Source organism: Callorhinus ursinus, unplaced genomic scaffold (genome assembly GCF_003265705.2).
Source record: "Callorhinus ursinus isolate GAN/ISIS: 27379988/994484 unplaced genomic scaffold, GSC_fseal_2.0 scaffold93, whole genome shotgun sequence".
Classification (NCBI taxonomy): Eukaryota; Metazoa; Chordata; class Mammalia; order Carnivora; family Otariidae; genus Callorhinus; species Callorhinus ursinus.
This window is the reverse complement of record NW_027397155.1, coordinates 1,608,353-1,625,534: the sequence shown is the minus strand read 5'-3', so window position 1 is coordinate 1,625,534 and position 17,182 is coordinate 1,608,353. Positions and strand designations below refer to the sequence as shown.

At 39.7% G+C, this 17,182-nt stretch overlaps 1 protein-coding gene and 1 pseudogene across 2 annotated transcripts in view; both read right to left on the bottom strand.

Annotated features, from left to right (window-relative positions):
* Positions 1-400: 400 nt before the first annotated feature.
* CTSC (cathepsin C) overlaps positions 401-17,182 on the bottom strand; it is a 35,158-nt gene continuing 18,376 nt past the window's right edge. For both annotated transcript variants that reach the window (XM_025894064.2, XM_073888712.1), the window contains exons 3-7: positions 16,734-16,900; positions 11,964-12,113; positions 8,069-8,184; positions 2,480-2,611; positions 401-1,165 (exon numbers count right to left, since the gene is read on the bottom strand). In XM_025894064.2, the coding sequence (XP_025749849.1) occupies positions 663-1,165; positions 2,480-2,611; positions 8,069-8,184; positions 11,964-12,113; positions 16,734-16,900 (1,068 nt within the window). In that variant the 3' untranslated portion in view covers positions 401-662. The remainder of the gene's footprint in view (positions 1,166-2,479; positions 2,612-8,068; positions 8,185-11,963; positions 12,114-16,733; positions 16,901-17,182) is intronic.
* On the bottom strand, positions 12,472-12,624 carry LOC112840636 (U4 spliceosomal RNA; annotated as a pseudogene).

Genomic DNA, 17,182 nt, shown 5'->3' with positions numbered 1-17,182 from the left:
CTGCTGACTTCTCACTAATTTACAAATGTTCACCCAGTGAAGGCTGACCAATACTTCCAGATGCAAGATACACCAAAAGAAAGTTTAATCAGTATCCAGATCTTTATCAAAACTGATTTCTATTTTTGGCCTCTAGCTCATCAAATATCCATGGAATAATTTTAGGGTTAACTAGTCATTATTTGAGTATACCCCTTATCATAGAGGTTCATAGTTTGTTTTTTTAATTGAAATACACTCAAATTCTTTGTTTTCAAAATACTTATTACATAAGTAATAACCATAAGTCTAACTGAAAGGGTCAATGGAGAAACCTGTTAAGCACATATATGAATTCTATAATCTCTATCACCTGAACACTTACAAAAATCTTTTTAAAAGCATAATAATCATTGCCATATTTTCTTGTGATTTTTTTTTATTTTAAAGATTTTATTTATTTGAGAGAGACAGAGAGTGTGCGTGCACTCATGATCGGGAAGGCAGGTGCGGGGGAGGTAGAGGGAGAAGCAGACTCCCCGCTGAGTGCAGGACCCAACCTGGGGCTCGATCCCCAGACCCTGAGATCATGACCTGAACCAAAGGCAGATGCTCAACTGACTGAGTGACCCAGGAGCCCTCGTCTTGTGACTTTTACAGTTTAAAAGGCTGGGAACTGCTCCCTACAATTGAGGAACTGGTGTGGCTGCCATGGCTATGCTCTCAATGGCACACTCATCAGTTCCTCTGCGGATCCGGAAGTAACCATTCTCACCCCAACTGGTGCCCCAGCTGTTTTTAACAATCCAGTAATCCATCCCAGAGGCTGTGTCAGTGCCATAGCCCACCAGCAAAACGGCATGATTCGTCAGCTCAAAGGGGTTGAAAGGGTCTCGTAGGCCCGTGTGGTAATAGATCCCTGTGTGGTAGTGGAAGAAGTCATCATAGACTTGAAAAGCAACAGCCATGGGCCCGTGATGGACCAGCTCGAGCTTCATCAGGGCCTCGTTGCAGCCGCCATAGAAACCTCCCACATAGTGGTACTCGGAGGAGTAATAACGGAGGCAGTCCTTCTTCGGTTTGCACGGAGAATCAGTGCCCGTGTAGGGGAAGCAGGCCTCTTCCACCAGCCCAAAATCTTGGGCATATTTTCCTGCGATGAGGTACGGGAAGCCACCTTCACAGCCTGAGGAGGAATAACACACAGTTATTATTACCCCTCTGTTAGAAAGGGGCACAGAAGAAATGGTCCCATTTTTCTTTTTTTCTTTTCTACTCCATTAATTCTTTGTTATACTCAGGAGTTGTTCTTAGCTTAAATGTTACTTCGTTCATCCATCCATAGCCCTCTGGCCAACTATTCTCTCATCCCCATCTCATGAACAGTTATTTGGCACCTGGTGTGGAAGGTAACTATAGCATAGTGGTTACATGGGGAGGCTCTGAAGCCTGACCATGGAGGTTCAAATCCTAAACTGTGGAAAGAATTTAACTTCTCTGTACCTCTGTTCACTTATCTGTAAAATACAGATAGGACTAGAACCTTCCCTGTAGGATTAAATTAGTTACTTAATGTAAAAGCAATAAAAGTTGGCTACTATAGTCATTATTAAATAGCCAGACACCACAACATGGCTCTTCCTGAAGGAAGTCTTCTCTGATCACCCCCTGTGAACAAGGTCTAAATCCGGTCCCCATCACCCTCCTCCAGTCCTTGCTGTATTATACACGTCCATAATCCTATATTTTTTCTTCAACGTTCCTTTAATTACTTAATTTCTCCTTTCCTCACTTCAAAGCTTCATGAGGGTAAGGACTGTCTCTGATACTCAGTCCTCAGGGCCTAGAAGTCACACTGTTGGTGTTTAATAAATATTTCAGAAGGGACTAAAAGGCCCAATGACAAATAATCATTCCTAAGCAGTTTCACTTTCTAGTGGCCAAATCTGGAGATGACAGCAGAAAACTTTAAAATGAGAATGTTTTGCTCTAAATCAATTGCAGCTGGGCTTTCTGCATCATTACACAGGGCCTGTTCTGAAAGCCCAAGGACAGAATTGTCACTTTCTCAAAGGGGGAACCAGTGTGAGTGTGGTTTTAATATGAATTTGGTTTTGGAGTGAAACTTTAGTTGGAACTGAAACTCTAATGTTTAGAAGCTATGTGGCCTTCAAAATATTATAGAACAACTTCATGTCTGTCCCCTGGCAATAAACAGGGATATCTACTTCTCAGGGTTTTGAGCATTGTTGGATAATGTACATAAAAGGCTCCAAAGAGCTAGTGCTCATTCAATAAGTAGTAACTACTGACATTTTGCTGAATGGTGCAGTGAATTCCATGAGAACCACTCATTAGTAAGTGATAAGGCTTGAACTCCAGAACTTGCACTCAGGTGCTCCGACTCTGGACACCACGCTCTCTACTACACCATCCTTTTACCTTTGCCGACAATGGCCAACTGCACCCCGGTGAACAGTGCCTGAAATATAACGCTCACCTTGAGCATACTGGCTGCAAGAGACCACCTCCTGCGGACTCAGGATTGGGGTGTGCGTGTTGTTGGTTAGTATTCGGAGTCTTGCTTCCAGCATACCCATAGAAGCAAATGAGTAGCAGCTTCCACATGATGCTGGTGATTGAAAGGAAAGATATGTAACCAAAGGGAACTCTGAAGCACTTACAAAGAAACACAGACAAATCTGAGTGGAGAGATACAGTAATATATTTACATTGAGTGTTGCTGTTGTTGTTCATGAGGATCAGCCCAATATAGAAGATTCAATGGAGAAATACTATTAACCTTATAGGCAAACATAAAGATCTCAGCTTTTTCACCAAAAGACAAATGTTACTACATGGGGCTTTCCTTGAGACTATTTTAGGAGGCAAAACAAAACAAAACGAAACCCAAAAAACTCCTCTGGTCTCTGCAAGGCATTTGATAGTATTCTTGATAATGAAGAAATGATATGGGTCCACAGCATGTGGAGCCTTTCAGTTCAGAGACAACTATGGAGGGATACATGTGAGCTGAGCTTTTCAGTATCTCAAGAGCAGCATTTTCTTTCTCTTTTCTTTTCCTTTTTTAAAGATTTATTTATTTGAGAGCGAGCGAGCACACACACATGGGGGGGAGGGGCAGAGGGAGAGAGAGAAGCAGACTCCCTGCTGAATGCAGAGCCAGGACTCAGGGCTCTATCCCAGGACCCTGGGATCATGACCTGAGCCAAAGTTGAGAGTAGGATGCTCAACTGACTGAGCCACCCAGACGCCCCTCAAGAGCAGTATTTTCTAAAGCTGCTTGTTGGGGGGAACGAACCCGAAGAATGGCTCAGGTATGGGCATATTAGAAAAAGTTCAATTTACCCACGGTCCAGGAGGCAAAATATAACAAAGTCCGAGAAAAGTAAGAGATTATAATTATAAATGGTGAGATTAAAATTATAATGATGGATATGGTATTTAAGGTGGCCAATGAGGAAGTAAAACTCTAAGGATGGAGGTAGTGAAACTGAAAACAGACTGGTTCTAAGGGAAAAAGGGGAAGAGCAGTGCAGCTGTGGTTCCCTGAAAAGTGTCCCCTGGAGGAAAGAACATGAAGAGTAGCTGAATGGAGGTCGGGGAGCAGGGAAAAGAGAACTGCTTTAATACCTGGATGCTCTGTTGAAGACAAAATAAATGTATTTAAGAAGCACATGCTAGGAATATAGTTGCTATTTCAAGAGAAGGAAGAATGTTTTGTTATGAGGTAATTTATATGGACAATATTATCTTTCTGTGTTTCCTCAACAGATGTGGGTAAATACATACATACATTTAAGAAAATATGGCATGCATGTAACAAAGCTGGGATTTCAACTTGTTATAATTCTAGAAAAAAAATGAACATAATTTTAATATCTCTATTACTATAGAGCCTCTTTTACCTCTACCACTGATATAAATTCTACATGGAGATATGCTTGTACCAAATCCCAAACATTGGTATTAAATGTAGTTATACACAACTGATGTTATTCAATGCACTAATATATTATTTACCAAATTATTTGAATGGTGAGCCACTCCCTTATGCACGTACAGTAAGATTAATGGACAGCATTACATGAAAAAAATCATCCTACGCAAAGTGTTGCCTTTGTTCTCTTTAATAAATCTGAATTTAGTAATTTAGTACTGCCTTCCTTAGAGAGAGAAGTATTCAAAAGAACACAATGCATTAGAATACCATCAGGGCACTGTTTTTCCCTTCCCCAGGTAATGTCGATTCATGTTCCTCCCTGAGTGCAAACGAAAGCCGGGACACTGTATGCTCAGCCTCCAACATCCTAAACTCTTCCTGAATTACTTATATTGCTTTCCTCAAACTAAACTGTGAATTTCCTTGAGCGTACATAGGACATGTGCCTTCTTCATCTATGTGCCTGATGCAATGAAGAAACTCCATGTATGTTTATAGAAAGAAGACTCAAATTAGGAACAAGTAGACACATATTTACAACCAGGAAAAAGAGTGACTTCATCGGAAGCAGTCAACCTTTCCTTGTTTCTAGGCTATCAGGGAGGCCGAACCTACTGGGAGCCCTCTGGCGAGGTTCAACAACACCACAGGTCCTGGACTAGGGTCTATCAGAGTTTAACTACCCTTTAACTCTCCCATTTCAGATGTTCCCCAAACTTTTCCCTATAAATAGCTCAGATTTATCCATACCTTCTACTGCTTTTGCTGCCAAGAGATCACCTCAATTATGAAGATTAGGACAAACGCTTGGGAGAGGATCTTGAATTCATCTAGTGTACTATTGACTTGATAATGTATACACGGAGACTCAGAAAGAAGCAATGACCTGTCCAAAGTCCCAAAACTAACAGATGGCAGGTGCTAGTGGCTAAGTGTCTCCTAATGCAACTTGTGCTCTTTTCAGTTCATAGGTCTGCATCTACTTTAAAGAATTTTCAAATTTTCTTCCTCATCATCTAGTCACTAACCATGCCAAAGTTAACTGGCACAATTTGTTTTTGGAACCATCCAAGTAACACTATCCTTGGGAACCCCTCTTTCAAACGACAGAGTGTCAAAGAACTAGATTAGCAATAGTAAACTGACAAAGTCAGTGTTCCTTTCATGTGTCTTCTAATAAATAACCTCCCAGGTATCTGGAAATGGCCCCATTTTGGTCATCCAGCTTTCCTGAACCACGGTGGCCACAGAAATAATCGCTCTTGCTACTAAGCATGGAACGCTCCTCATGGGACCATCCAGCACTGTGGGAGGGCGAGGCCATGTGTCCATCCAAGGACTCAGAATGTGCTGTGAACAGAGAAACCAGGGGAATGAGGTAAAGAGATGACCTTCCTCAAGCCACTGACGTTCCCAGAAGAAGGTGTCAGCTGCCAAGGAAATTAATGCCTCTTTTCAAACAGTCAAGGCCAGAATGTAGATTGTAAAAGGACTATTATCCCTTAAGAAGACTAGAGCGTAATAAAGAATAAGGGGAATCTGACCCAGAGGTCTGCAGTAAATATATTTCCACAATCCCCAATAGGTAAACAGGATTCTCACGTGGTTTAACAGTGTTAGGCTGCAGCTTCCCTACAGGGGAGAGCACGCTGAGCTAAGAGTAAGGAATCGGGAGTCTTCATCCTCAGCCCATCACTCGGCCGTGGGACCCTGGGCATATCACTGGACCTTCCTGGCATCTCTTTTTATCTTGTGTGTAAAATGAACAGCGTGGAACAGAGTGTGAGGTCTCTGCATTCCAGCTCTAAGGGTACAGATGGTATTTAGAACAAGGCTTAAATGAACTAGAGTTTAGACAGTAGGAAAACACTGCACTTCCTAACTAATGTGACCTGAGAGACACTCCCCTTCTCTCCTGAAGATACAATCATAAATAAAGACAGCATAGTGGGGAGAAGAACCCAGAAAGTCCAAGTCTTCCAATTTCCTAGCTTCTCCTCCCTCTCACACTTGGAAGAGATCTAGCTAAACAGCTGGTACTTAAAGCTGATTTCAAGTATAAAGGTAAAACCTCATTTGTCCTCCCAATATTTTTTTCCCTTAATCTTGATTTGCTCTCTGAATACAGAAAAGTTGTGAATTCCCTTAAGTTGGGTAATTCTGAATTCTGGTTTTCTAGAATGCTGGTGTTCCTAAAGTGAATGGAAATTTCCAAGTAGCCCCGTATTTAAGAAGAGAAAATAACTAATTTTTCCCCAACCTAAAGTAAAAAAAAACAAAAGGAAGTCAAAAGAGGAACCTTTAAAAATTGCCCATGTCTGTACAAATCATATTTATAGCACTCAAACAATATGGAAATCAGAGACAACAGCTTTTGCCAAGCTACAAGAAAACCAATGTCAAAGAATTTGGCTTTAAAAAGTCTAATTTCTGCCCCTGAATTATTGTCTTGTCATCAGTCAATTGTATCTTTCGGGAAGTGAGTGGAACTAAGCTTCTCTTTTGACCTTCTCCTATGCTCCTGATGAATTAAAAAAAAAAAAAAAACACTTTATTAAGTATTTACCCTATGGTATTTTAATATTTTGCTTGCAGATCTTGCTAAACTGCAAGTCCCTAGGCTGAGAGCCATGCCACAGTTGTCTTTATATCCCCAGCCATTAAAAAAAATCTTAACACATGTTAGATGTTCTATAAACACTCTGTAATATAGCAAAAGCAGCCACGTGCCAGGCTTTCAATAATCAATGCTTGACATTGCATTATTTACTTAATCCTGTCAGATAGGTACAGGGAATCTGTTTGATGACAGAGTAAATTTTAATCCTCTCTTAACATCAACCCTTTAATTTCACTTCCCATTCATTCCTCAATTACCTTCAAAGTTCTCTCACTTCCTAACCCTCCTTTCCAAAGAAGCCCTCCCCAGGAAAGGAAAGGCAGGGGAGAATTTTCAGGACCCATAATTTCTCTAGAGCTGAAGAGTCCCAGAAGAACTTGTAAAAGCAAAGACAAAGAGATGAGATCTCTGATGTCATCTGTAGGACAGGAATGCAGCTGGCTGGCTGCTCCAAGACCTGCTCAAAGCTCCACATGCTCAGAACACTTGGCAAGAATTCAGCGAGCATGGAACTGAAGGGCTGGTGGTGAATGCCGAGCAGTCCGAGGGGCTGATTGTCATTGAGTTTCTAGGAAAGGGGAAGGACAATTTATCTTTGGGTGTTATTAATTTATAATCATCTCAGGAGACACTAATCAGAATGTTTTCAGACAGCAAATACTACACCTATTTTATAGTAACAAATCAGTTATGTGTACTATAATTATCTTCAAAATGAGCTTAGAATAAACCTGAGTATGGTATAAATGATTCTCTGAGTCATTGTTGGCTAAAATTTAGGATAACAAGATAATTTGCTATCAAGTACTATTAGAAGAAGAGTTATTAAATCTACTCATACTGGATCAAATTTCCAAAAATAATAGGTAAAATGCAATTAGAGTGATACTTTTGGTAAATCTGGGCTGTGCAAGGCCACCATTCAGGAAGTGGGGTTAATACTTAGCATCGTATGTCATGTTCTGACATAAAGTGAATTAAAAAGGTCCTTACACAGCTCAAAAAATTTGCTTTACCAGAAAAAAAAAATTAAAGGATCCATTTTTCTGGGCTCTTACAGTAACTAAAAACTAAATGATGGGGGGCAGGGGGAGGTGGAGAATGGATGGACAAGTAGCAAAGAAGGATTCCACCAAACCACTTGTAGAAGGAAGACCAATTTTAATTCTATGCAATCCTTCGTTTCTACATGAGTCTCTCCTACTGGGGAGGGCAGAGGAGTTTGTCTTACCTACTACTGATTAATTTCATTAGCTAGCTAGAACGTATTTTGAGAAGGATACTCAAGAATGCTGGGCTCAGCTGGAGAGATTATCTATTATCCAAGTCTATGATGGATACAAAAAGGAAGAGGTGGCCGTTGGCCAAATATATTCCATTTCTTTACTAAAGTGGATCATGCCTGTTGCATCTCTGTATCCCCAGACTCTACCAAAGAGCCTGGAACATAGTAAATGTTCAATAAACATTTCAGAATGAATAAATTAAAAATCAGACCTTTTTACCTTGGTTTCGAACAGGACTAACAAAATTGGTACCATGAACGTTTCTCCAATCCCACGATGCTGGCAAACGTAACATCTTCTCCTGTAAGTCAGTGGCCAGGGGTGCGGGTTTGGGCCTGGGATGGAAATACACATCTGACTTCAATATAGAGTCTTTCCATTGAGGATGACTTCCTCACCTTTAATTCCGTGACTTCAGCTACCTGGCTGCCTAGAATCCAGATTCAGGCCCAAAGAGCACTTGTCCCATCAGAGTTTCCATTACACAACGTGTCCATTATGCAATGTGTCAATTATACAACTAAGTTTTGTCAGTGGCTTTCATTATCTGTGTCTTTTTCAGGATCTATTAACTTTCTTCTATGAAATGACACTGGTTCTGTCCATCACAGAGATGCTATTTTAAGTATGCTTAAATAGCTGCATTTTCTTAAACAGATTTTGGCCAAGAAAATAGACACATGGGAAGTTAAAGATGGCCTATGAAGGAAAAGAGAGGAACTACCGAGGTTTGACTCAGGACATGGCTGGTAGTGATGATGAGGCAGCTGGAAAAGAAGGGAAGCAGGCACAGAAATTAGAGGTCTAAGTATAAAGTAGACTGACCAGCTCCATCAACAACAGACAAAAATACTTCATCATTATTGACCTGCAGCCTACACGATATGGTTGCAAAGTAAGACATGAAAAGCAGAGTTGCCTGGAACGATGGATAGACACATTGTCTAGAAATGAGAAAATTGTTCTACAAGCTTCTCTGTATTAGCAGTGAAAAACAAACAGCATTCTAGCTCTAGACACACTAGATTTCTTGGGTGCTTCCCAAGTCAGCTACATGACTTCAGTGTTCCAGGTCTTTGCGCTGCTCCATTGAAATTGCCTATTGCCCCTGTTTAGAAGAAATCCCTTCAGGAGTTTTTCCCTCTTAATTTAAGGACTGCTCCCACAGCAGCCCGGGCTCACGAACCCCCAAGGAAAACTCACTCCTAGGCTCCATCAATTCTGTAGTTAGGACACTACTATTATACCCTGATAATGTGTATCTTTCTGATCCTGTAACTACTTGGATTTCTCATTCAACTTGGCAATAGCCAGACTGCACTGTTCTAACTTTTCAGTGGTTATCCTGTGCCCAGGTTCCAATTTAGTCACTGGTAAAGATTCTTTCTGGACTTCTTCGTGTCCTCTGCAACTACTCCCAAGGAGCTCCCTTCCGCACATGCTTTAGAGAGGCTGTTAAGTCAAGGCTAGGACACAATGGAAGGGAGCTAAAATAGAGGAGAGAAAAAAGAATCACATATTAATAGCCATCATAACCTTGAGAATTATAAAAATAGACAGCACATTCCATAAAGAAATGTCAACTTTCACTAAAATATTAACTAAGCCAGGGACATTGCTGGAAGCTGTATATGACACAGAGATGAACATGAGGTGCTATTTGACCATATGAAGGACAGTATTAAGAGACATGAAACAATAATTAGAATCACAAGTAAAAAGAAGCTGTAATGTTATAAAACATACAACTTGGATAATACCCATGGAATAGCCAAGGTACATAAAAAAGCTATGCACCATGAAAACTGTATATATAGGGCAGGGGAAAAATCAAACCAAGAAACAAATCTTGGATACTTCCTTTAAGATTTATAAGTAAAAATTAGGGTACGAACAATTTTAGAACTGAATAAAGAGTTTCTGGGATCTCACACTGAGAGGCCAAAAGATTTGATCAATCAACAGATATTAACCAATTGTCTTGTATATACTTAAGGATACACTAAGTAATTTAAAAGATAAAGAAGGAATTGAAGTTTGGTAGCAAAATGTAATTTCAGAGCAGGTATCTTAGGGTCATACTGACCTCCTACAAGTGGTTTCATCACTTACTAGCTGTGTGACATTTGTCAAAGAGTTTAACATCACAAAACAATCAGTCTCAATGATGTGAAAATGAAGAGTGAAAGAGGAATTGGTGAGGCAGACAAGACTGCAAACATTACTGGTGCACTATACATTATAGGCTCTTAATCATTTGGGTCTAGATTCTTTAAGAATCTGGTGAAAGCTCTGAACTCAGGCAGATGACCATACCTAATGCATTTTTCTACACTTCTGGCAGTCTCAATGACTCCCTAAACCTCACGTTAAGAATTTCTGAGAGATTCTATTATGTTACTGGATTCTTCTAAGAGGACTAATTTATATACAAAAATGCTAATGAAAACCAGACAGCCAGACCACAATGTTTGCTTCGGTATTTCCCATTTCACTCAATTCTATCTTCGATCTTTAAATTTCTATGGAGCCTTCACCTTAAAAGCAGCCCTTCATAAAGCTAGCCCTTTCCTAAAATAAAAGTGGTTGGGTGGAGGGCATCAAGGTAAAAGCAGCATGGCCCATGATGCACTGCCAAGCAATCATGTCTAAGGCTCAGATCTTTTAGGCGGGAGCTCCAGGACCAAATGCTGACACCTCTTCCTCTCACGCTCCTTTGGATTTTCACTAAACAGTTCTCGACTTCCTGTCTCACACATGCACAGTATAACTCCATCACTTTAGCGAACCTGAGAAGGGACACAACATGCTCCCTTTCCTAATTTCCATTAACCAGAGTGTCCCATGGACTAGAAATTCCTTAGAATACACTTTGAGAAATACTGTACGAGATCCTTTGAGAAAGGGGCAGAATAATGAGAGAATGCTATCAGTTGAGATAGGAAAATTCTCCATACAGCCTTGCAGTTGAAAAATGTCAGAGTGTTAGGATTATTAGTCTGCAAATGTAAAAATTAGAAATGTATTTTAGTTAATTAATTAGTGGCCTGTTCAAACAAAATCTGAACCAAAAACTCTATAGATATTAAGAAATAATCATTGTATTCTCTGAAAACTGGAAAATGTTTCAATGTATTAAGAGGGAAAATAACCTGCCTAACTAGCTTATTGAGTCCCGGTGACTCCATATTGGTTTCCAGTTCTCTGCCCTTCGGTTATACCAATTTTTCCCAGAACAGGACTATCCTTGGCCATTTAACCCATGTTAAGGGACCATATATTCTGATAGATCCAGCTATAGTTTGGAGGAAATTTTTAAAAATCTGCCAAATTCCTGACTATGTAAATTCAAAGTATTTTTGACCCCATCTCCTAAAGTAAGAAGTATGACATGGGGTATGTAAGCTAAAGATGGGAAGTGTCAATTCTGGCTGAGGGTAGTAGAGGTACATTGATCTATGAGAAGGAATTTTTTTGCTGGACCTTATAACAGAGAGGGTTTTGAGATTTTTTACAGGTGACAAATCTGACAGTTATTGTAGGCAAGGTGAGGGATACTTGAAGCAAAGGGAGTGGCATGAACAGAGGTAACTTGAAAGCAAAGATTTCGGTAATTGTGTGTCATCTTGTTTGAAAACAAGTCATGGTACTAATATAGGCGTGGTCAAATTTAGATGGCTTACCCGGTGAAATGTATTCATGAGATAACAGGTGGCAGCACAGCCATAGCCAGATACAGGAAGATGAAACTAGCATTTTAGGGAATGGCTGAGAATGGGGGCTGGAAGGGACAGGACTAGAGAGACAGGATGTGGAAGGCTGATCCATAATGCAGCAGAAAAATGACAAAACCCTACACTGGTGTAGAGAAAATGGCCGGGGAATGATGGAAATGGCAGATGCTGTGAAAGCAAGACCCATCAACAGGACTCAGAGAGCACCAGAGATCTATGGAAAGGAGAGGAGGACAGTCGGAACAAAGATACCCTAAAAAGTTTAGGTTGCAATGACTAATAAAATGGTGGGCAAACCAGGGACAGCAGGTTGGAAGGAAGGGTGGCATTCAACACAAACAGCTTTATTAGTGAAGTGATAAAGGGATATGCTTTATTACCTTGGGATTCTCTGGCCACCACCTCTCCTCATCATGTCTCTCAGGGTGAGAGTCTCATATTCCGTGTATCTGGTTGCAGTCCAAGACTTCTGAATGGTATTGATTGCTTTCACAAACTCGTGGTTATATCTGTAGAGCTTATTAGAAGAGCTGCCAACAAAAATAAGGTAGCGCCAGTTACCCTCTTGATGTAATTGAAGGTAATATATATATATTTTTTTTGGTGATGCAACTGAACCACTTTATTCAAATCTCCAAAATAATCTTTATTCTACATTTTTAGTGTATTAGCGCGGGGGGGGGGGTCATATAATACTGAATTTCTATTAACAGTCAATGGTATAGTCAAACATCACATGTTCGGAACACAAAATTTAGATAAACTGAAATGATCAGATAAAAAAATCCAACTTCAGAAAACAAAAACCAAACTATTAAGGATCCTTGAAATATTCTTAACTTTCATGAAACTTCACTGGACTCAAGTTATTTTGTAGTGAGGCATTCAGAATATGCCCCCATTAACCCAGCTCAAGAATCCTTGGGAGCCATGAGTAACTGCATCAGACTCTCTAGAAATAAATGTAATCAATTTTTCAATTAGCAATAATCGCGCCTCGGATAAACCTCATTGGCTACGATACTGCCACTGCGCAAAGCTGTGTAATCAATTTTTGATCTGAAAAATCCCCTTAATCTGGCTCTAAAGTTATCAGGCTTCTGAACTGCATCCTCCTCCTTGCTCCTCATATTTCAAACAAACTGTTGTTTATAGTAGTTTCTGTTGACATCTTTTGTTCAAACAAAAGTCAGTTTTTCTGGCACCAAAGCAAATTTGGGTTTGGTTCATACATGAAGAGACAACCTATGAGGAGGGTCCAAAAAGCATTCTTCACCGTTGCCTGAGGAGAGGCACACGTATACTAACAGCCTGGAATTGGAATGACTCCTATAAAAATAAAAATTCAAGTTAACTAAGATGTATGTATAAGGATGTTCAATGAAACACTTTTGTAATAGTGATAAATTGTGAATAACCTAAATAAATGTTTTAAGATAAGGAACAATTAAAGAAATAATGGTACTTCATTTACTATCTAGTTTATTCAGTAAAAATGTACAGAACATCATTCAGTGTGTGACTATTAATTAAGGGAAACCTCACTAAAATGGAGTAGGGAGGTTGGCAGGGAAACTAGCTCTCATGCCCTACCACTCTTCATCAATTACAAATCCAAAGATTTGTAGGATTTGTAAAGGAAGATAGGGAGGGACCTTGCATGTGGATACACTTTGCTATTCCAGTAAGAGGAACAGCCCAGCCAATGAGAGATAGTCACAACTTTCCCCTGGACACAGTCCAGCCAATGAGAGATTGCCACAGCTCAGCCAATGAGAAGCCACTATACTTCCAACTCCCAGTTGATTCCAATGGACTTTTTGTTTTAAGAGCCTTCCCAACTCCCTCCTTTCCTCTATAAAAGAGTCTGCTTCTCCTTTGTTCTGCAGCTTTGCCTACAGTTTTTGCCTTAGCTTGCTTGTTCCAGTTGCGGTTCCCTGCTATTCCCGAATAAAACCATATTTTGCTGGTAAAATAATTGGCAGTTTTATTTTTAATATTAACAAGTGATATGGAAGAGTGTTCACACTACATTAAATAATAAGGCAGGATATCAAAGAAGTTTATGCCATCTGCAATGACGTGGATGGAACTAGAGGGTATTATGCTGAGTGAAATAAGTCAATCGGAGAAAGACATGTATCATATGACCTCACTGATATGAGGAATTCTTAATCTCAGGAAACAAACTGAGGGTTGCTGGAGTGGCGGGGGGTGGGAGGGATGGGGTGGCTGGGTGATAGACATTGGGGAGGGTATGTGCTATGGTGAGCGCTGTGAAGTGTGTAAGACTGTTGAATCACAGACCTGTACCTCTGAAACAAGTAATACATTATATGTTAAAAAAAAAAAAAAGAAGAAGAAGAAGAAAGCAGGAGGGGAAGAATGAAGGGGGGGAAATCGGAGGGGGAGACGAACCATGCGAGACTATGGACTCAAAAACAAACTGAGGGTTCTAGAGGGGAGGGGCGTGGGGGGATGGGTTAGCCTGGTGATGGGTATTAAAGAGGGCACGTTCTGCATGGAGCACTGGGTGTTATACGCAAACAATGAATCATGGAACACTGCATCAAAAACTAACGATGTAATGTATGGTGATTAACATAACAAAAAAAGGGTATCAAAGAAGTTTAGATAGAATTAACCGTTTTGTGAAAGGATATTTATATTATAAATACTCTTCTTTAAATGCTGAAAATGGTTATCTGAGTGACAATGCAGGATCACCACCTTTCCCCACCCTCTACAATTTCTACAATGCAACCTTTCTAACTTTGTAATAATAATAAAAGGAGAGGACGGCAGGAACTGTGTATCACGTACATATAACATGGCAAACATTATTACCATAGGATGCAAAAAAATTATCACATTGGACTTGGGTTTATATCCTTGTTACTCAAATTTGGTTCTTGAGTCCTGTATTAGCAGCAGCACCTGAAAGCCCTCTAAGTATCCAATCCAAACCACCTAAGTCAGAATCTACATTTTAACAAGATTCCCAGCTGAGTCATAGTAACATTAAAATTTGAGAAGCACTGGTTTCCCTGTTATCAAATGCTTGGGTACAGATACAGATAAATCCAACACAAAGAGCATGTTTACAAAGCAAAAAGATAGTCACACAATTCAAACATGTATCAAACCTATGTGCCAGATGCTAGGAATTACAGAATACACACCATATTATTTCTACTTAGAGAAGATTCCGTCACTCAAGTGTGACTCATTATCCAAGACTTCCCAACCATGCAGGGCAAGATACACCTAATCTGAGAACATCTAGCCATACTATGAACTTTTCTTTCTCTTTTTATTTAGATGTTCACTGAGGAAGTATTTTGACATAGTCAAAAAACCTGGAAGCACTGAAGATAATAAGAAAGATGGGCAACTATATTCAGAACGTTATGTTTTTATCAAAGTTCTTCCCTTCTTGTTGCAAAGTATGAAACCAGAGAAGTACCTTTACTAAAGAGATTTTAAAACTGCCTATATCATATTTCTGACAACACTTGTACAACAACAAAAACAAGTTACAGTTGTTTGTCTCTTTAAACAAGGGGATAAAATTTTAAATTGTAAATGTGTATTTTGAAGTATTTTCTACTAATGAGTCACTATTGATTTTGAAGTATTCGAGCAACAGTAACTCAGCCCTACTTCCCTTGCTTTATCATTGACGTCTAGCAAATATCAGACACTGACATGTGCGTTATAATAACAAGGTAGGTCTTAAACACTTATTTTCAGTGTTTAAGATCCAAGTAAATTAAAAATAACGTACTTTACTACGGGATGACAGATCATTAAGAGCTGAAAGGGACCTTGAAGGTAATTTAGTCCCCAATGTTCATTTTATAGGTGCAATAACATAGGTTCTGAGCACTCCAGCTGGTAGCTTCTTCATTAAATGAGGCAACATTTGAAATAATCAAAAAGAACACATTAGTACATAGTACCTCCTAAATGGTAGGGTGAAAAGTGAACAGTTTAATAGGAAATGTATTGTTCAAGGATCAAGTCAAGCAAAGCAATTTAAAAGGTAAATTCAAAATGGAGGGGATGTATTAGTTTAGATCTTGGTGAGTACCTTCCCAGACAAGAACAATTTGTCCCTTTAAACTCTTGTCCCCAACCTCTCTACTACAGAATCATTCACTCCCAGCATGGCCTGGCTTGGGATGATTTATTCATGTGTCCTTTCCATGGATTTGACAAACTAAATGAAACAGGAAGAATTGCTACCATTAATATCCATTTATCTTTCCCTTCCAAGTGAATAAAATCTGAAATCTCTTGTGTGGTTCAGTTACTTAAACTGAACCTCACTTAACAAAAACATTAACTGCATGTTGTAAGCTGAATTGTGTCCTTCCAAAATTCACAGGTTTAAGTCCTAACCTCCAGTACCTCTGAAAGTGACTATATTTGGAGATATGACCTTTAATAATGAAATTATGGTAAAATGAGGTCATATGGGTGGTCCCAACCCTGATATGACTGGGTGCGCTTATGAGAAAAAGAGCAGGACACAGACAGAGGGAGGCCGTGTAAGGACACCAGGAGAAGGTGGACATGTCAGGTCAGGGAGAGAGGCTTCCCAAAAAACCAAACCTGCTGACACTGACCTTGGACTTGTAGCCTACAGAACTGTGAGAAAATACATTTCTGTTGCATAAGCCACGCAGTCTGGGCTCCTTATGGCAGCCCTAGCAAACTACTACACTCCATCAATACTAAGAATTTTTATTTCGGTTATTCACTGCCTTGTGTAAAATTTATTTCAGTTAGTATCACCTACATTTGTTGCAACATAAACACGTACCTACGAGTGTTCTACAACATGTTATCACATGGCAATAATAAAATGATTTTTCTTTATTAGTCACTGCAATTCTATACTCTCTCATATAAATTTCCTTTAAAGCCATCACTGGTCCATTACTTTCAGAGTGCTGTGAAAAAAATACTTTCTCCTCTCAGTTCCATTACTCAACACCAGTGAATTTTTATAGAATATGGCTTCTGTTTCTAAGTCAAATAAATTTTATATAATCAAAAAAAAAATTTCCAAGAACTAACCTAGACACATACTGCTACATACTCTAAAACAAAACTAAATGTATCTCCCACTGGTGACGACTCACTTTTCCCGGAGCCTCTCAGAGTGTGCTGTGTTCACCTTCACTTTCTCAGGGATGGTTCCCATTTTGGTTCCAGTAAAACAAGCCCAGTTCCGGCCCAGCACGTCATGCACCCATCCAGGCAGGGTCTCGTTGCAGTAACTGGTTACCGTGTGACCCTCTTCTTTATACTACAATCAAAACAGGGAAGGAAACGTCAAGTGAATTGATGTTCATCTCTCAGGTCCATTTCCCTGGCTCCCATTCACAGTCAAGATGCTCCTTTTTCATTTCATCTTGGGAACCAGCCTCTGCCAACCAAAATAAAAACTTCACCCTGAGAGGTTACATTCTGAGAATTAGCCTAGAAAAGGATGAGAAATAAACTTTTCTATGATTACCATCACTGAGTGCCAAACAAAATTTACATAAGAAAACACTTCTGGGAATCAAACGCAGGGAAAGAAACATTT